General features: G+C 45.5%; 3 protein-coding genes across 11 annotated transcripts in view; 2 read left to right on the forward strand and 1 right to left on the reverse strand.

Annotated features, from left to right (window-relative positions):
* The window catches only part of atp2b1a (ATPase plasma membrane Ca2+ transporting 1a), a 36,365-nt gene extending 29,296 nt beyond the window's left edge, over nucleotides 1–7,069 (forward strand). For 3 of the 9 annotated variants that reach the window (XM_084700960.1, XM_084700962.1, XM_084700961.1), the window contains 3 exons: nucleotides 386–574; nucleotides 1,266–1,355; nucleotides 4,226–7,069. In XM_084700960.1, the coding sequence (XP_084557086.1) occupies nucleotides 386–574; nucleotides 1,266–1,355; nucleotides 4,226–4,630 (684 nt within the window). In that variant the 3' untranslated portion in view covers nucleotides 4,631–7,069. The other 6 variants (XM_084700965.1, XM_084700966.1, XM_084700963.1 and 3 more) reach the window with 4 other exon arrangements.
* A 634-nt stretch (nucleotides 7,070–7,703) lies between these two features.
* Nucleotides 7,704–16,425, forward strand: mest (mesoderm specific transcript). Its single transcript, XM_084701516.1, has 12 exons — nucleotides 7,704–7,968; nucleotides 8,224–8,413; nucleotides 8,915–8,994; nucleotides 9,282–9,359; nucleotides 9,782–9,918; nucleotides 10,344–10,402; nucleotides 10,562–10,602; nucleotides 10,819–10,889; nucleotides 11,224–11,325; nucleotides 11,999–12,075; nucleotides 12,359–12,422; nucleotides 15,895–16,425. Exons 1-12 carry the CDS (start codon nucleotides 7,879–7,881, stop codon nucleotides 16,010–16,012), a joined length of 1,107 nt encoding a protein of 368 aa, XP_084557642.1. The 5' UTR covers nucleotides 7,704–7,878; the 3' UTR covers nucleotides 16,013–16,425.
* A 14-nt stretch (nucleotides 16,426–16,439) lies between these two features.
* Nucleotides 16,440–20,000, reverse strand: part of copg2 (COPI coat complex subunit gamma 2) — an 8,370-nt gene continuing 4,809 nt past the window's right edge. Inside the window, exons 15-24 of the mRNA XM_084701517.1 lie at nucleotides 19,906–19,981; nucleotides 19,704–19,807; nucleotides 19,358–19,483; nucleotides 18,716–18,784; nucleotides 18,370–18,551; nucleotides 18,082–18,211; nucleotides 17,897–17,994; nucleotides 17,455–17,593; nucleotides 17,230–17,328; nucleotides 16,440–16,919 (exon numbers count right to left, since the gene is read on the reverse strand). Of these exons, the coding sequence (XP_084557643.1) occupies nucleotides 16,789–16,919; nucleotides 17,230–17,328; nucleotides 17,455–17,593; nucleotides 17,897–17,994; nucleotides 18,082–18,211; nucleotides 18,370–18,551; nucleotides 18,716–18,784; nucleotides 19,358–19,483; nucleotides 19,704–19,807; nucleotides 19,906–19,981 (1,154 nt within the window). The 3' untranslated portion in view covers nucleotides 16,440–16,788. The remainder of the gene's footprint in view (nucleotides 16,920–17,229; nucleotides 17,329–17,454; nucleotides 17,594–17,896; nucleotides 17,995–18,081; nucleotides 18,212–18,369; nucleotides 18,552–18,715; nucleotides 18,785–19,357; nucleotides 19,484–19,703; nucleotides 19,808–19,905; nucleotides 19,982–20,000) is intronic.

The following is a 20,000-nucleotide window of genomic DNA, read 5'->3' on the forward strand; positions in this document are numbered from 1 at the left end:
CAGGAAATATAGCATGTTTATTAGCATTCAGACTCTACATTTAGGGGGGCCACAAGCGGGTCCAAGCTTGTTGTCACGGGGGCCCTGCTCTCCTCCAGAGCCACCCCTGTTTCTCCCCCACCTGTGTGAGGGGGACGAGCCTAACTGCTGTACCACACTGCCCCCATGTGGCCACATGAAGTAGTAGCTGAGATTTTAGTCATGAATTCAGTTCTTAAGTCCAGTTTATGATAACGGAAAGAAAGAAACCATGAAAGAAATAACTTGACTGATCCCTGAGGGGAAATAAGCAGGGGAAATAAGCAGATTGTTGGTCCTTAACCTCCTCCTTCCACCCTTCCTCTCCCTCCCTCCCTCCCTCCTCCTCCTCTCCTCCTCCCCCCAGCTGATCTCGTCCGTACCGACCAGCCGTCTGAAGTTCCTGAAGACGGCGGGTCACGGCACCCAGAAGGATGAGATCCCGGATGAGGAGCTGGAGGACATGGAGGAGATGGAGGAGATTGACCACGCAGAGCGGGAGCTGCGACGAGGACAGATCCTCTGGTTCAGAGGCCTCAACCGCATCCAGACTCAGGTAGGGGCTCCTGGCGCTGTCCCCCCCCCCCCCCGTCACCCCGCCCCCGCCCCCCTCCTCCTCAACCACCAGCAAGGGAAACAAAAGCCATATACCTCTCTCGTTCCCCCCTCTTCTCTCTCAGCCCCAAGGCCTCTGTTTGACCTCCAAGCGCTGTAAGAAGGTTCTCTGTTTGACCTCTAAGCGCTGTAAGAACTTCTTGTGCCTTCAGGAAAAAACCTTTCTGGTTTGGTATTTCTGTTTGCTCTTAAGCTACCAGGTACGGTACCTGAGTCTGACCTGAAGCCAAGTGTTTCCACTGACGGCTCAGGTGAACGCAAGCAAACGTCTCTGTCTGTGATGGTGGTTTGCTTGAGCAGTTGTAACTCTGGTGAACGTGGTGAGAGGGGTTGGCGAGTCTCCAGGACGTGCTATAAGCCTGCGAGGAGGGAACAAGGAGAATCAGGTTGTAACTCAGGGTGAAACTCTCTCAGATCAGTGCCTTTTTTTCCTCAAACTCTGCTCTTTTAAACTGCTTCTTATATCTGAAACACCCCTTCCTTACCCACCCTTCCCCCCCCTCCCTCCCCACTCAATCCGAGTGACATTTGTATAATATTTGGTGCCTTTTCTTTATTTCTGCCTCTGTTCTCTTCTCCTTTCTGGCTGTGTTTTCTGGGTCTTTGCTGTCATGCTGTCTGGTTCCTTGCAGATGGATGTAGTGAGTGCGTTCCAGAGTGGAACTTCCTTTCAGGGGGCTGTGAGGCGCCAGCCCTCCAGCGCCAGCCAGCAGCAGCACGATGTAACCAATGTTTCTAGCCCTTCACCTGTAGTCTTTTATACCACTACTTCCTCTGCCGGCAACACCGCTTCTGCCAATGTGGGGTGTGAGTGTGTGTTCCTCCTATAGTGCATGACTCTCTCTCTCTCTCTCTCTCTGTCTCCTAACACCTCCCTCTTCCACTGTTCTCGCCTAACGTTGATGATCTCATTCTTCTCCTAATGTCTCCTTTTTCTTGAGGGGAAAAAACAAAAAAAACATGCAAAAGAAAAACCAAAATACAAAGAGCAATTGCACATCACATGACATGCGTAACTATCTATGTATTTGTAACCAGGCCACTTGGTCTGAAGTCTGTCATGTTGTTTTCTGTTCTGCTTCTGCTTGGTCTCTGATTAAGGAGCGGGTGGTGGGTGGGGGTGGGTGGGGGTGGGTGGGGGTGGGTGGGGATGGCTGGTAAAGAGTGATAATATCCATGTGGTCTGTCTGCAGCTCCAGAGCCCTGCTCCTAGCTTAGTGCTCTTGGCTCTGTCCCGCTCTCCTCCCTAGTCGGGTAAATGTTTTGAGTATATGCCCATGGTCACTGTTCCCCCCCTAAAAAACAACAACAGTCATTTTTAAAAGAACGAAATGATTCAGTTGCTAATTCTGTTTCGAGACCAATTCCTATAAGGCATCGAAGCAGGGAGCGCTTCCTCCAGAGCACCATGGCATCATCGGCTAATGATGCTGACAGTGTGCTGTCATCACCACGCCTCTCCTTTGAGCAGCCTTGTTTGTTGGCTGCCGAGGGTGTTTCCAGGGCTGCCGAGGGTGTTTCCAGGGCTGCCGAGGGTGTTTCCAGGGCTGCCGAGGGTGTTTCCAGGGCTGCCGAGGGTGTTTCCAGGGCTGCTGAGGGTGTTGCCGTGCCTCTCGGCACCTTGTGCTGGGCACATGGACTCAGTCCTGGATGTCTGGAGCGTCTGTTGGGTACAGCAAGACAGCCCTGCCGTCCAGAGGGGGGGTCCAGAGGGGGGGGGGGTCCAAAGGGGGGGTCCTGAGGGGGGGTCCTGAGGAGGGGGGGGTCCTGAGGAGGGGGGGTCCAGAGGGGGGGTCCTGAGGAGGGGGGGTCCTGAGGGGGGGTCCTGAGGGGGGGGGGGGGGGGGGTCCTGAGGGGGTCCCTGCTGGAGGTCTTCACTTTTGCTTTGCAGGAGGAGCCAGGTGGGGGGGTTTTGATCTGAAGATGTTCTCTTCTAGGTCGACAAGGACAAGCTGGCGCTGCTGGGAATTCATCTAGAGTTGGAAAGATCCTGATTATTGAACAGTTTAATGTAATGATGATGTCACTAACGCAAGGCAATTGTTAAGCTTCCAAGTTTTAACTCATTTTTGTCATTTTGATCTGTCTTAATTAAACTACACCCTCTCTCTCTAGGTATGTAGCTGTGTGCGAATACGAGAAGTTTTAACTTTAATCAATCTGTTACGAAAAACCTTTCATGCATTTTGAACAAAACACTTTGTTTAGTAGCTAGAAGTGCATCCACTGTTGCCAATATGACAAACAGAAGCAACGAACTGTGACTACACTGACTCCAACATATTCCTCCTGTAGATTCTGTGAAATGTGTCATGGGCTATACTCAAAGGTTTACTACTATTGAAACACAAGGTAGCTCTGCTCTGCATGGGTCTAAGTGGTTAGTTGTGACTGTGTAGTTCTCTGGTGCTGTTTCTTACCCATCTAAAGCTTTAGATATGCTTGGCTGCCGCAGTTTGATGTTTTTTGTCCACAACATAATCAGTAACTGACCTCCCTCCCCTCCTCCCTGAGCATGTCAAGTTTAACTCTCCCTGTCCAGCCTTGGTCCCAACCTGGATCATGTTCTTGTCCAGAACATCGTCCCTTGTGTTGCTCCTCTGTCTCTCTCTCTCTACCTGTCTCTCTCTCTCTCTACCTTCCTCTCTCTACCACACTATATCTCTCTCTCTGTACCTGTCTCTCTATCTTGCATTTTGAGTAATTGGACAACCTCAGGATTTTACGACTGTAGGACTACCATCTTACTACTATCGCCCCCTTGCATTATTTTTTTTTAATGGTGTGCCCTCTGCCGTTTGTGAGTTTGAGGGCTGCTGGTTAAAGAGCACACCTGTACCTCAGGTGTGCTGCCTGGCGTGTCCAGAGTGCTCCGTCTCAGTCAGGCCAGGACCCTGTAACACAAGGATTCATGTTCACTCCTCCTACCACTGCTAGTCACCCCACAACACAAGCAGGATGCTACTAGTCATCAACAGGCCCTAACGGAATACGCCGATTTTTTTTTTTCTCACATTTTCTGCGGTTATTCAGACTGAAAATCTGCGGAATTCCGCTTGCCTTCCTGTCCTTATGTCGGAGCGACCGAAGATGTTCCACAACAGTTTGACGGCAAATGGTCGATTGCATGTTGACAGACTTTGCTAAAATGTATTGATCCGTCCTCATAAAGATCGGCTGAAAACTCCCTGGCCGTGTCTCTTGCTGTAATGTGGGTCGATAAATGTTTCCTTTTCAATTCTTAGCATTTTTGGCTAACGTTTTAATAATACAGACATAATATTAAATAGTAAAATAGTAATATTAATCTGCGCCCGCGTATTCCGTTTGGGCCTGGTCATCACTGCATGCCTACACGGTTTTCTTTAAAGGAAGATTCTTCCCCCAAATCCTATAGTTAGGGTTATTTTTATTGTGTTCTTTTACCCCCCCCCCCCCCCCCAAACTACACTCACCGCTATTGACCCATTAAAATCCAGCCCCCATCTTGCCCATGTCCTTTACAGCTAAAACAATCAGTGAGAGTGTTATCAAGCGTTGTGAAATGGAAACTGACTTGAGCCCGTCCCCCCCTCCCACCCCCCTCCCACAGATCCGGGTGGTGAATGCATTCCGTAGCACGCTCTCACCCTACGAGGGGCTGGAGAAACCTGAGTCTCGGAGCTCCATCCACAACTTCATGACCCACCCGGAGTTCCGGATCGAGGACTCCGAGCCCCACATCCCCCTCATCGACGACACCGACGCCGAGGACGACGCCCCCACCAAGCGCAACTCCGCCTCCCCGCGCAACGCCACGCCCACTCCGCCTCCCCCCACCCAGTCACCCACCCCCGACGGGGAGCCGGCCACGCCCACCTCGTTGGCCACGCCCGCCTCGCCCAACCAGAACAATAACGCCGTGGAGAGCGGCAACCACCTCCTCCCGGACGCGGGGAAGTCGGAGACGCCGTCCGCCCCCGAAAGCCCCATACACAGCCTGGAGACGGCCCTCTGATCCTGCCCTCTCGTCCAGCCATCAGCACCCCGACCAGCCCCACTCAGCCACTCTCCCTACCCCACCTGGAGCTCGCCTGGGAGGGAGGAGAGACGGAGGGAGGGGAGGGGAGGAGACCTCCAGAGTCTTCGGTGAGCTTAGCTTGTGCAGGACAGAAAAATGAAAGCAAACATTCGTGAGAATGTAAGGTTTGGTTCGGGTCTTTATTTCTTTGTTTCTTTTTTTTTTTTTTTTTTCTCTTTCTTAAATCCTCTTTCGCAACACGAGAGGCCTCTGCCTCCACTCCCTCCTCGATCAGGCGTTTTCTCTGCGAAAGAGGGATGATAATAAACTAGGATTGAAAGTGACCTGTTTTTTTTTGTTTTTTTTGTATTATTAATATGATGTTATTTTAAGGAGAAGGAGATGGTCCTTATTGTGGCTTGAAGATCAGCTGTATGAATTTTAACCTTATGACCTTTTGAGCTTCTCTTTATCTGAATGGTGTTGTATATTTATCTCATTGGCCCTTGTTCATTCAGAAACTTCTGCTCTCATTGGCTGTTAATATCTTGTTCATTCAGAAACTTCTGCTCTCATTGGCTGTTAATATCTTGTTCATTCAGAAACTTCTGCTCTCATTGGCTGTTAATATTTTGAATTATTTATGTTTTTGGAAAAAGCAGGTCTGTTTACAAAGTTTGTAGATACTTTTTTTCTGTTTGTTGGCAAAAGAGCTTCCTGGTGTGTGATGCAGAGAAACGTGGGCGGAGTCAGAGTGGAATGGGCGGACTGTTTCAGTTACTGCTGTATTTTCAGGAAAAAGGGTGTTTCTATTGAAACTGAACTATTTTGCCTGCAAGTTTTATTTGTTACATATTTGTAGATAGAACCTTCTAGCCAAACAGATTAACACTAAGGCTTCTATAGCAACGAACCCATGTGTGATGGGGGGTGTGGGTGTTCCAACAGGATAAAGTAGAGGTTAAAAAAACTGGATGTCTGTTAATTCACCTTTCTATAAATATTTACAACTTTGCTTTAGCAGTTCAAAGTTCTGTTTTGTCACGTTCGGAAGCTGGTGAAATTTTGTTTCACGTTTCATCCATTCAGAGTCAAGGAGTGTTTTGGATTTAGTTTTTTTTTTTTAGTTTTTTTTCTTCACATGGAGAGTTTCATTCATGAAGGGAGTTTGGAAGACAGTTGATCATCACATTGAGAATCATTTCTGTTATTCTTATTTTCTTTTCTGTTTTTTTTCTTCTGTTTTTCTCACTCAGCGAAACTTCAGTCCCTGCCAATGTACAATATCAACATTTGTTTACTCAGGCTTTGAAAATGAATTAATTTGAAAGAATTCTATAAATTAAAGAAAGAACCTTTCAACTTCAAATTGTATGTCTTTAGGTAGTAAAATGTTGTCTTGGTCAGAAAAAAAAACAAGTGGATTATTTTCATATTTTATTTAATTCTCTCTTAAGTTTTCTTTTAAAGAAAACTTAAATTTACCCTCAAGAGTTATGGTTTGTTGACCTTTCAAAAATCTAAAACCCCCAAAAAACAAGTTTGTATCTTTCCTCCTTTCACAGTCATAAGATGTTGCTGCATTTGATTTGTTTGTAGACTATTTTGACACCTGATGTACAGGAAACACCTAAGGATTGACACATGCATTTTTAAAGAAATAAAAAGGAATAGGCATACATTGGTATCTGCACAGGGTACTTTATTTCCTAACTCGTCCCTTACGAAGATTTTGATACAGACAAACCATAACAAATTGTAACTTTTTGTATTTTTATGAAGAAGAAAAGAACCTAGTACCGAAATTTTGGGGATTTGACACAAATTTCGAGGAACGTTTCTGTAGGGGACGATTTAAAAGGGGTGTGATTTGTTCTGACAGGAATATTTTTCTCAGGGTGGCGAATGGTTTGAAAGAGAAAGGGGGCTTTTGTACTGGCCAGGGGTCAGAAAACTCTTTATGTTGGGAATTAGCTTGTCTACCAAAGGGTTTGTGTAGGGAGCAAATTCTGACTACCTGAAAAGCGATCTCATCTGCACTAAAGTGAAGAGTTGGCCTAAAAATAAGAACTGAAATAAAGGGACATGTTCTGTAGTTGGTTCAATCACAGTAATATTTAGAGGAATACGTTGTTTTCCCTTGTGTTTTACAGATTTTAAAAAAGCAGCTTGAGATTGCAAAACAAAAAAAGAGAAATGGAAAGAAATAAAGAATTTATATAAGAAGTTCATTCTGTAGCTTCTTCCTGTAATGGGAATGAATGTTTATCCATCTGTTTAATGGATTTTCTTTTTTTTTTTTACATTTGGAAATAAAAATTACTTAATGTCTGTTTATCTTGAGCAATTTAAATAGTTATCGTGATTGGATTTACATTTGAAACTTGTCGAGTAATGTGTATGGTTTTTAAAAATAAAAAATGAATATTTAGCCTACATACAGGGCCATGCTGTTTATTTATTGTAAATCGTTTGTATATAGCTTATATGTTTTGATTTAGTCTTAAACCAGATAAATCCAGTACTCGCCTCTAAAGATGATTGCGTAGCCATCCAATACTGGAGCAACACTGCACACTGGTGTTTGGACTTGGTAATGCACGCATGAAAGGTTAACTAATTATGACTTAATTCATGATTGGGCAGTTGAACCGCATAAAGGTAGATTCAGGAGTTAAATGACACTGCAGGCTTCGGTGCCCTGTAGGGAATAAACTATGCGTACGGCGTAAATGGACAAAACCGGACAAGGCTAAAACAAGTTTCAAGTAGAAAAAGTGATCCTCCACAAAATGAAGTAGCAGTGTGTCCTTTCTCATTACAGCCTGAGTTTGGCCTGTGCCAGCCTAAATATTATCATGCTTCTAGTCCATTGCTGCATTCACATTTAAATTTAACGTATTGTGTGAGTGTGAAAGAAATGGAGAGAGAGAAAAAAGAGAAAGGAGAAAGAGAGTATTTTTCTGTCATCGGTTGGCCAACAGTGGGCGTTGAAATGTGAGTGAAAATTCGGAGCAATTTGCCAACAGGTGGAAGTCTGAAATCGTTTAAGTATGCTGACAGAAGCGCACGGACCTCCTCGCCGACAGATGGCTCCCATAGAGTCTAGAGTCGTCCAGCCGTCTGCTAGCCGGGCTAATGGCACCTCCCTGCCACCACAGTGCTGCAAACCACACTTGACATAAAAAGGCCGCGGTGAAAAACAATAATGCATTGCACAGGGTGAAGGTTCGAAAACGTACACAATGACCGCGACGCACAAAGCGCATAGGAATGACAAGACGAACGGTGTTGCGGACGTCCGGCAAGACTCTGCCGCTGTCTCGGATTCTGTCGTGAGTATTAGAAACAGCGTAAGAATACATGATTTTGACACATATAACGTTTGTTTAAAAAGCGTTGTTAAAAAACTATTTGCTTGTCATGTTAGATTTTTGTCACAGAAGAGCAAAGGGTTTCTGAACCAGTGGGATATTTATATTCGGTTACCGATTTAAGTGACAGATTGATTGTTTTGTTCTTTGCAACGGTGAGACGGTGCAACGTATTCCTGTTCAAACTCAACGCAACTTGTCTTCCGTGTATTCCAGAGTTGGGAATGCGACACCCTGTTAGATGATCTGAAGATGAGGGAATGGTGGCTACATGTCGGCTTGATCTGCATACCTCTGATCGCAGTCTATCTGCACATCCCTCCTCCTCAACTCTCTCCCGCTCTTCAGAAGTGGCACTCCTCGGGCGCCTACTTCACTTTCAGAGGCAACAGAATCTTCTACAGAGGTAAGATCATAAGGCTATACGTTACAACCGTGCCCTGTCAAATAATTGAAAAAACGAATAGGCCTATATAGGTATTAAGATGTTTTATGTGGTGAGTTGTGGTTTATAAAAAGCCCCCAAGAAAGGACATTTAATTAACCGGACTGAACTTCAGGAAGGGTTTTGAAGTCTTCAATCATATTTAAAAAATCCCTCCTATGTCTTATTGATTAATGAAATATATATCAGTTGCATAATGGGGGGTGTCAAGTGGCTGAGCGGTTAGGGAATCGGGCTAGTAATCTGAAGGTAGCCAGTTCAATTCCCGCAAACATGACGTTGTGCGGGCAAGGCACTTCACCCTACTTACCTCGGGGGGAATGTCCCCGTACTTACTGTAAGTCGCTCTGGATAAGAGCGTTTGCTAAATGACTAAATGTAAATAATACTTAATCCACCAAAACGATGTGCAGCTGTGTTGGCCTGCTGTTCAGCCCTCCTCACCTGGTGTTTCCGTCACAGATACCCCGGGGTCTGTCGGCAGCTCAGACGTGGCCATCCTGCTTCATGGTTTCCCCACATCCAGCTTGGATTGGCACAAGGTCAGACACTCATACAGTAGTGTACTTAGTCTTATTTCTAGGCACGGTTCAAAACGACCGTCAAAACATACACTGACGAGCCAAAACATGGTGGCTGCGCTGGTGAAGTGAGCAACGTGGCGATCTTTTCCAAACACGGTGACACGTCAAGGTTAGGACAGCGTGTTAGACAGATGGTCTTCGGTGCTTCAGCGTCCGTGAGAGATGGTGTGAGTTTATCCAGGGTCTGTTCACTGACAGGACTCCAACTTCTCTTTCGTGTTTTTTGTTGTTGTTGTGTCCGACAGATTTGGGAACCGCTCAATCAACGATTTAACCGTGTGATTGCTCTGGACTTCCTGGGTTTTGGCTTCAGTGACAAACCGGTGAGTTTCCCCCTCAGCACACCTGACCACACGGAAAAGATTGACAGATTGACAGCTCTTTCTCGATTCTGTGGGTGGTGGTGCATGGCTGTTCTTAGTTGGTGGAGCGATTTGTCTGGTTAATTCCGATAACGAATGAGACTCCGGCAAGCTAACTAGTTACGCGGCCCCGAGCGGCCGGCGTCCAACTTCTTAGAGGGACAAGTGGATTTCATTGAGATTGAGCAATAACAGGTCTGTGATGCCCTTAGATGTCCGGGGCTGCACGCGCGCCACACTGAGCGGATCAGTGTGTGTCTACCCTTCGCTCAACCTCCCAGACAATCCATTTTCAAGGAAGATATGTGATTTGATGCGGAAGAGGTGTGTTCCTCTGTAAGCAGAGTTGGGTTGAGCTAACCAGGGTGTGTATGCTCCCTTAGAGACCCCACAGGTACTCCATCTTTGAGCAGGCCAGCGTGGTGGAGGCACTGGTGTCTCACCTGGGACTGGCGGAGCACAAGCTAAACCTGCTCTCCCACGACTACGGAGACACTGTTGCCCTGGAGCTGCTCTACAGGTGTGTGTCTGTGTGTGTGTTTGTCTCTGTGTGTATGTGTGTTGCTGAGGCTACACTGATTTACTGGGGTATTTGTCGTGCACTGATGGAATGGGTCTCTGCCTTCCCTGACTCCATGCTCAGTGGACTACTAGAAGTCTCTAGTGTTTATTTCCCTGTGTTCCTGTGAGTCTTGTGAGAGATTTATCTGAGCAGGATTACCGGGGTGGCTGTTCGGTCGTTGTGGCGCGATTATGACACTAAGCTTTGGGGCTGTTTAAAATTAGGCTATTTTGTAGTTACATCATGTCTTATAAAAATAAAGATTACTCAGTACTAAAAATACATTAGTGCCATTGACTGGGTATTTGCAACATAGTTTGAGTTTATTGGACATTAAGCACATGATGTGACTTTTCCCCTTCCCTTCTCCCTGTCTCCCATAGAACTGACCACAATAGAACAGGCCACCTCAACATCAACAGTCTCTGTTTATCCAATGGAGGTAAAGCATCTTCTTACAATCAGTTATGATAGGACGAAAAGATAGCTTGTTGTTCATGCAAAATCTATTGTAACCTTAACTTTTTTTATGGATTACATTTTAAGTCAAATGTATTTATTTAGGTAACAAATTAAGTTACGGTTTTGTGTCTGTTGACAGGGGTGTTCCCAGAAACGCATCACCCCAGGCTGCTACAAACGGTGGGAATTTTCATCCGTCGTTTTTTTTTTTTTACTGTAAAATCAAGTTTGTATTTTGTGCAGCTATGCTATACTTATTTTTTTTAAGTGTGTAGTACATCTCAAAGTAGTTTGAAACGGTGCAGAGTTGTGTCTCTCATGTTGGTGTGTGTGTGAGAGACAAATAAACATTCATTCAGTCTGTAGAATAATGCCGCCATCTTGGTCCCCATCCAGCTACTCAAGGACTCCAGTTTCCTGTCCTCAGTTCTCACCCGTCTCACCAACTACATGATCTTCTCAAAGGGGTCAGTATCTTATACTTGACTGTGCTCCCAAGAGAGGACACCATTTCCTCAAGAACAATTTCCATATGGCTAACAGAACTACATTTAACAAGCAGTATAATTCTTCCAGTGTATACTCCCTAATGCTACATTACTACATTTGAAGAATTATACATAATGCTTGCTGAATGTTGTTCTGTTAGCCGTATATATTGAAGTCGCTTTGGATAAAAGCGGTCTGCTAAATGAATACATGTAAATGTAATGTATACATGGCATGTCTGTTAGCTGTTAGTGCTAGGTACTCCATTTCCCATGTCCCATTTCATGTGCCGTTCTGCTGTCTCTCTGGTAGGATCGCAGAGGTGTTCGGCCCATACACCCAGCCCTCAGATGCTGAGTACTGGGACATGTGGACAGGTGTGCGCTACAACGATGGCAACCTGGTCATGGACAGGTGTGTACTGGGGGTTTGCTAACCAGGGAATGGGGAACAATGGCTATCTTTTTGACCATTCTTTAACAATAAAAGAGATTTGGAATGTGATGATATGGACGTATATTCATACTACTTGGTTGCAAACAAGTAGTCTGATTTGAATGGACAAGTGGACTCTTATGGGAGCTGGTATTTGACAATAACATCACCTGAGACTGTGCGTGGCTTGCGCTGCTTATATTAACAACGGTTATCTATCTAGCAGGATTAGTCGCTTTTGGGTAGAAAAACATTTGTGTTTCTTGGCAACAGTCCACCGGATTTGCCAAGCTATTTTGTGTTGGCGGAGCCAAAAAACTTATTCAATCATAAAGTACACACATCCTTCTCTCAGGTAGAAGTAGAGACACTCATCTTTAAAGGTGCCATGGAATGCTGTTTTTGGATGCTTTTATATAGGCCTTAGTGGTCCCCTAATACTGAAGTCTCTTTCCCGAAATTCAGCCTTGGTGCAGAATTACAGCCACTACGAGCAGTCCCAAAATTACCTTTTCTTAGGACGTGCCATTTCTGTGTCTGTAGCCTTAAATGCTATGAGGAAAAGTACAGTAACAGTCCTGGTTCTCTTCATTACTTCTCATCTCGGCCTATTGCTTAAATATACATTCTTCACCCCTGTCTCTCTCCAAAGCATTCTGCAGTTTATCAACCAGCGGGTGAAACACAGAGACAGATGGGTTGAAGCCCTGTCCTCCACCACCATCCCCCGTGAGTCTGAGTCTCGACGCCACGATCACTGAAAATAAGCTTCTTAGCATTAACGATAGGCTAATACCGAAGGCCGCAAATGCCCTTAAAAATACTCAAGTACTATAGTTGAATTAAGAATTTGTTGGATTAGGTAAATGCCTTAAAGGGTTTGTAATGCTAGTTACATATAGTCCTATTGATCAGATTTAAATGTCATAAACTGTCTGAAACTGTTTCGGCCCCCTTTCCCCTTATTCCTCCATCATGTGTAGCTACAGTAATCCTCTCCTTTGTTCATCAGTACACATGATCTACGGACCCCTTGACCCAGTCAACCCCCATCCACAGTTCATCATCCATTACCAGTAAGTCTTCCCTGGATCGTCTTATGCTGTATGGTTTAACCTGTGAGAAAATGATCAGGCTTACTAACCCCTTTGGTCATTTCATCCAAAACACACATGCTAACCTCTTTGGTCATTTCATCCAAAACACACATGCTAACCCCTTTGGTCATTATTCAGTCATTTTCCACACAAAATACACATTCTAACCCCTTTGGTCATTTTTCGGTCATTTTCCACCCAAAACACACATGCTAACCCCTTTGGTCATCATTCAGTCATTTTCCACCCAAAACTCACATGCTAACCCCTTTGGTCATCATTCAGTAATTTTCCACCCAAAACACACATGCTAACCCCTTTGGTCATTATTCCGTCATTTTCCACCCAAAACACACATACTAACCCCTTTGGTCATCATTCAGTCATTTTCCACCCAAAACACACATGCTAACCCCTTTGGTCATTTTTCGGTCATTTTCCATCCAAAACACACATGCTAACCCCTTTGGTCATTTCATCCAAAACACACTTGCTAACCCCTTTGGTCATTATTCAGTCATTATCCACACAAAATACACATTCTAACCCCTTTGGTCATTATTCAGTCATTTTCCACCCAAAACACACATGCTAACCCCTTTGGTCATTATTCAGTCATTTTCCACCCAAAACACACATGCTAACCCCTTTGGTCATTTTTCGGTCATTTTCCATCCAAAACACACATGCTAACCCCTTTGGTCATTTCATCCAAAACACACATGCTAACTCCTTTGGTCATTATTCAGTCATTATCCACACAAAATACACATTCTAACCCCTTTGGTCATTATTCAGTCATTTTCCACCCAAAACACACATGCTAACCCCTTTGGTCATTATTCAGTCATTTTCCACCCAAAACACACATGCTAACCCCTTTGGTCATTATTCAGTCATTTTCCACCCAAAACACACATGCTAACCCCTTTGGTCATTTTTCGGTCATTTTCCATCCAAAACACACATGCTAACCCCTTTGGTCATTATTCAGTCATTATCCACACAAAATACACATTCTAACCCCTTTGGTCATTATTCAGTCATTTTCCACCCAAAACACACATGCTAACCCCTTTGGTCATTATTCAGTCATTTTCCACCCAAAACACACATGCTAACCCCTTTGGTCATTTTTTGGTCATTTTCCACCCAAAACACACATGCTAACCCCTTTAGTCATTATTCAGTCATTTTCCACCCAAAACACACATGCTAACCCCTTTGGTCATTATTCAGTCATTTTCCACCCAAAACACACATGCTAACCCCTTTGGTCATTATTCAGTCATTTTCCACCCAAAACACACATGCTAACCCCTTTGGTCATTTTTCGGTCATTTTCCATCCAAAACACACATGCTAACCCCTTTGGTCATTTTTCGGTCATTTTCCACCCAAAACACACATGCTAACCCCTTTGGTCATTTTTCGGTCATTTTCCACCCAAAACACACATGCTAACCCCTTTGGTCATCATTCAGTCATTTTCCACCCAAAACACACATACTAACCCCTTTGGTCATTATTCAGTCATTTTCCACCCAAAACACACATGCTAACCCCTTTGGTCATTTTTTGGTCATTTTCCACCCAAAACACACATGCTAACCCCTTTAGTCATTATTCAGTCATTTTCCATCCAAAACACACATGCTAACCCCTTTGGTCATCATTCAGTCATTTTCCACCCAAAACACTCATGCTAACCCCTTTGGTCATTTCCCACCCAAAATACACATGCTAGCCCCTTTAGTCATCATTCAGTCATTTTCCATCCAACACACATGCTAACCCTATTGGTCATTTTTCGGGCATTTCATCCAAAACACACATGCTAACCCCTTTAGTCATTTTCCACCCAAAACACACATGCTAACCCCTTTAGTCATTATTCAGTCATTTTCCATCCAAAACACACATGCTAACCCCTTTGGTCATCATTCAGTCATTTTCCACCCAAAACACTCATGCTAACCCCTTTGGTCATTTCCCACCCAAAATACACATGCTAGCCCCTTTAGTCATCATTCAGTCATTTTCCATCCAACACACATGCTAACCCTATTGGTCATTTTTCGGGCATTTCATCCAAAACACACATGCTAACCCCTTTAGTCATTTCCCACCCAAAATACACATGCTAGCCCCTTTAGTCATCATTCAGTCATTTTCCATCCAACACACATGCTAACCCCTTTGGTCATTTTTTGGTCATTTTCCACCCAAAACACACATGCTAACCCCTTTGGTCATTATTCAGTCATTTTCCACCCAAAACACACATGCTAACCCCTTTAGTCATTATTCAGTCATTTTCCACCCAAAACACACATGCTAACCCCTTTGGTCATTATTCAGTCATTTTCCACCCAAAACACACATGCTAACCCCTTTAGTCATTATTCAGTCATTTTCCACCCAAAACACACATGCTAACCCCTTTAGTCATTATTCAGTCATTTTCCATCCAAAACACACATGCTAACCCCTTTGGTCATCATTCAGTCATTTTCCATCCAACACACATGCTAACCCTATTGGTCATTTTTCGGGCATTTCATCCAAAACACACATGCTAACCCCTTTAGTCATTTCCCACCCAAAATACACATGCTAGCCCCTTTAGTCATCATTCAGTCATTTTCCATCCAACACACATGCTAACCCCTTTGGTCATTTTTTGGTCATTTTCCACCCAAAACACACATGCTAACCCCTTTGGTCATTATTCAGTCATTTTCCACCCAAAACACACATGCTAACCCCTTTAGTCATTATTCAGTCATTTTCCACCCAAAACACACATGCTAACCCCTTTGGTCATTATTCAGTCATTTTCCACCCAAAACACACATGCTAACCCCTTTAGTCATTATTCAGTCATTTTCCACCCAAAACACACATGCTAACCCCTTTGGTCATCATTCAGTCATTTTCCACCCAAAACACACACGCTAACCCCTTTGGTCATTTCATCCAAAACACTCATGCTGACCCCTTTGGTCATTTCCCACCCAAAATACACATGCTAGCCCCTTTAGTCATCATTCAGTCATTTTCCATCCAACACACATGCTAACCCTATTGGTCATTTTTCGGGCATTTCATCCAAAACACACATGCTAACTCCTTTAGTCATTTCATTTTCATCTGACATTTTCATCGGACATCCTTTTTTGGTCACAAACACACTTCCCCCCCAAGTTAAGTAGGGTGAAGTGCCTTGCCCAAGGACACAATGCACTGCCGAGAATCGAACCTGCAACCTTCCGGTTGATAGCCCGATTCCCTAAGCACTCAGCCATATTTGACCACATATAAAAGTTGTTGTTAAATAATTACATGGTCTATTTTAAACCATTCTCAGTGCAAGTTGTTGTATAGCTTCTATGCTAATCCGAGCGTTGGTGCCAGGCTCTGACAGGTGTGTATTTGCTGTCTTTTACAGGAAGCTGGTCCGCAGGTCGACTGTATTGGTTCTGGATGAACACATCAGCCACTACCCACAGCTCGAGGACCCCACCGGCTTCCTCAACTCATACCTGAACTTCATCAACTCATTCTGAACAGACGATGTTTGCGCTGTCGACCCAGCTCATCGAGTCGTTAGTTTTATCGTGTAAATAAAAAATATAAACGACCAAAAATTACTAAACAGCACTGAAAGGAAGAATATTTTGACTTGATATGTTTCAATTTTTGAGATTGTTTTCATTTTAATTGAACGAAGAGGACCATGCTGTTCCATAAATCAATAAATGTGAACTGTTAAGACTGGAGGAAGGAATCTGCCTCGTCAGGACAAAACCCAGCTGTTCAACAGACGACGTTAAGCAAATGTATTTACATATTCTCAATCGTTGTGGGGTATTCATCGGATAAGCTTTTTCTAAGTATTACATTTCTACATTGTGTTTGTGGTGAATATTGCATGGAACAGTGTAAACATTTCTGCAAATAAACATAGTTTTATAAGAAACGTGCATAACGTCATTGATGGTAAGTATTTTATTTATAGATTTTGTTTTAGATCATAGACCATTTTTGGTATATCAGGAACATGATGACATACCAGAACACAAGGACAGCATAGAAATAATTATTCAAAAGGGAGAGATCACATTAAGATTATAGGCATGGGTTCCGATAGGACATGAAATAAGACTTCAGTCCCTTGTGGGATGCCGGTACAGAAGTATTAATACATCAATGATGACAGCTAAAGAAAATGAAAAAGAACATTTTAACATCAGAATCTGTCAATCCTCTCCAGCCATAAGTCGCGTTCTTCTTCTCTGACTGGGACGTGGGCCCGTTGTGGGAGGCTGCTCACCAGCGCCCCCTAGCCCACGGAGGCCAGGATAATGTCCACAGCCGTCTCGTCGCTGCTGCGAACCGTTACCTGCATGGTGACGCCATCGGCCAGGGCGAGGCGGGAACGCACAAGCACATCATGACCTCCCCGGAACACACCTGAGAGAGGGGGCGGGACCAAGAGCGGTCAACCAATCATCAAGTCCAAAACAAAAATCAACACTCAATATCTTTGTGGGGGAAGAGGGCTTTCAAATACTTTTTTTCCCCTCTTCTTTATATTCTCATAAAGCATGTATCACAGGCTTTAGAAAGTATTTGAGATTGAAGCTGTACCATGACATTGCTAAACACCCTGAACTGAGTCTTCACAGCACACCACAGTGCCAACCTCAGACCACACCACGAGCGTCGACACGTACACAAAGCTGCAAACACAACCAGATCATCGTTCAGAGCAGAAACCCACCGGCCAGGAAGAGGATGTGCGAGTTCTTGTTCTCGGGAACCTTGTCGGATCTCTCGCAGGGCTGCATCCCCAAGAAGCTGATGATGTTCCCCACAGCCTCTGTAAGGAACACAGCAGACCAGTCAGCACAGTATGGAACACAGCAGACCAGTCAGCACAGTATGGAACACAACAGTGTTCAGGGTCAAACTGACCCCAGGTGACTCATGGTGCGTCGAGACTAACCGTCCAGAGTCCTGACTGACGCCAGCGCGAACGTCTCCTCCTTCTCAAAGTCCTCTCCCACCTCCTCCCACGCCGCCGCGAAGTTGGGCTTCAGAACCTTCTGGATGTGGTCGGCCACTGTGACCTCCAGGTCTTCCAGCTGAGATGAGGGGGAAGGAAAGAGCACAATTTTCTTCAGTAATATTAATCATTTAAATAAGTCACAAATGTCTTGTTTTTCCGATTAGAGCTTGATGCCGAAACACATCGTTCTGAAAAGACTTCTTCTGACCATGCCAGGACGGTAAAAAGCATTTTAATTGTTTTCTGAGGTGAGTGTGTTGACTGTTTATTTAGTTCACACATATCCCCGCTTCAAACAGCTGCTCCTACCCAACCAAGTGTCAGTATATGACCTCGTACCTTTCCTCTCCCTCAGACACATCCCCCCACCCCTGCGTACCACGTATTCGTCGTCGTAGCCCTCGTCATCGGGCTCTCCAGTGTTGGGGTCACAGTCTCGGACCAGGTACTTCATGGTGCAGCTGAATGTACAGGACACTGAGGAGGACAAACACATCACAGAACAATCAAAACCATCTCAGCTCCACCTCACACACACACACACTCTCTCTCTGAGGTGAGTACCGGCGGTGGGGTCGTCCTGGGGCAGCCCCACCAGGCTGTAGCAGGATCCTGGCTGGCTGTAGGGGAGGTTGGCAGCAGGGACGTAGTGAAGAACCTCATAGCCCTCCGACGGCTCCATCTGGACCATCACCTACACACACACACACACCATTACACAACGTTATACATCACCTACAACAGGGGTTCCCAATCCTGGTCCTCGGGCCTCCCTGCCCTGCAGAACCCCTGACCTACAACACAACACACAGCCCATGAAACCTCCAGCCCGGCTGCGTGCTGGGGTCTTACCTTCTGCAGGAGCTGGTCGTTGAGCGTGTTGGTGCAGTCAAACTGGAACACCATGTGCCTGGAGAAGGTGTGCTTGATGCAGCGCACCACGTACTCCGTCTCAGCCTCGGTGAGCTGGACCTGGTCGGACGACTTGAAGAGCGGGCCCAGACTCTGGAACTCTGGGATAGCTGCCAGCTGTTCTGTTGGGGGGGAGGGGTCGGGGGGAAGGACAAGGGAACATCATGTTTTACAGGAGGGCTGCCCAAATATCTCCAACTCAAGCTGACCCTCTTGTGGACCGCTCTACTATGGGAGCTGTGCTGGGAGCTGTGCTGGGAGCTGTGTGTATCCAGGGGGAACTTACCCTGGTAGATGTCTTGTCGGGAAGGAGTCAGTTTGTCAGGGAGCTTGCTGGTGGCAACAGGAGTGATTTCTGAAAGAAAAGGGGTTAAAGTATTTGAAGGGGGTCCACTTAGATCCAGAGTAAGTCCAGTTTCTAGAAAATCTGTGTTCTTAGAAATAAATAAACAATTAACAGTGGTAGAGATTAGCCAAACATTATCAAAACATGCTTTTCCAAGAAAAGGATTGGAGACTCATGCAAGGTTTTTCAAACATGTGCATTTCATTTGTTTTGGGTTTGGAGAGAGACTTATTTTGTGTGTAAACAGAACTGAATTCTCCAATTTGTATTTTAGCCACTGCTTTCACTAGAGCCTGCTGGTGAGTAAGTGTTAGGATTTCAGTAAAACTTGGATCACAAGCAGTGTGTGTGTGTGCTGGGCAGGGTGTGTGTGTGTGCTGGGCAGGGTGTGTGTGTGTGCTGGGCAGTGTGTGTGTGTGTGCTGGGCAGTGTGTGTGTGTGTGCTGGGCAGTGTGTGTGTGTGTGCTGGGCAGTGTGTGTGTGTGTGTGTGCTGGGCAGTGTGTGTGTGTGTGCTGGGCAGTGTGTGTGTGTGTGCTGGGCAGTGTGTGTGTGTGTGCTGGGCAGGGTGTGTGTAGCTCCACCTGTCTTCTGCTCAGAGATGGTTGTGGTTGCCAGGGGAACGCTCTTCATGTCGAAGGGTTTCTCAGAAGGCTCCAGGGTGTACTGGTGGAGAGACTTCTCTAGACCAGGAACTGACACAGACAGACCTGACACACACACACAGGTAGGCATACACACACACACACACACACACACACACACACACACAGGTAGGCATACACACACACACACAGGTAGACATACACACACACGTTAGGCACTGCCTTGTGAAGGTACAGGAAGCGTTCAGTGTGGAGAGGAGAGGGGAGCAGAAGAGAGGAGAGCAGAGCAGGGGAGATCAGGGGAGAGCAGAGGAAAGCAGCATACCGTTGAAGATGTAGGCGGCGTTGAGAGCCTTTTGTTTCTGCTGCAGCACGTTCATGTAGAAGGTGGCCCTGTCACGTACCTCATCATCACTGTCCATCATACACCTGCACACACACACACACACGGTCAGACACACGCACGGGTCAGACACCCGAGAGCAGTGTCTGGAGGGTGCCAGGGTGTTCCGGGAGCTTCTGCGTACCTCTGCATGAGGACCAGGACGCTGGGTAGCAGGTCGTCATTCTGGGCTCCAAACTTGGCCAGGGCGCTGACGGCAGCTAGCAGGGAGAACAGGCT

Source organism: Hypomesus nipponensis, chromosome 7 (assembly GCF_054491055.1).
Source record: "Hypomesus nipponensis isolate SF chromosome 7, ASM5449105v1, whole genome shotgun sequence".
Taxonomy (NCBI): Eukaryota; Metazoa; Chordata; class Actinopteri; order Osmeriformes; family Osmeridae; genus Hypomesus; species Hypomesus nipponensis.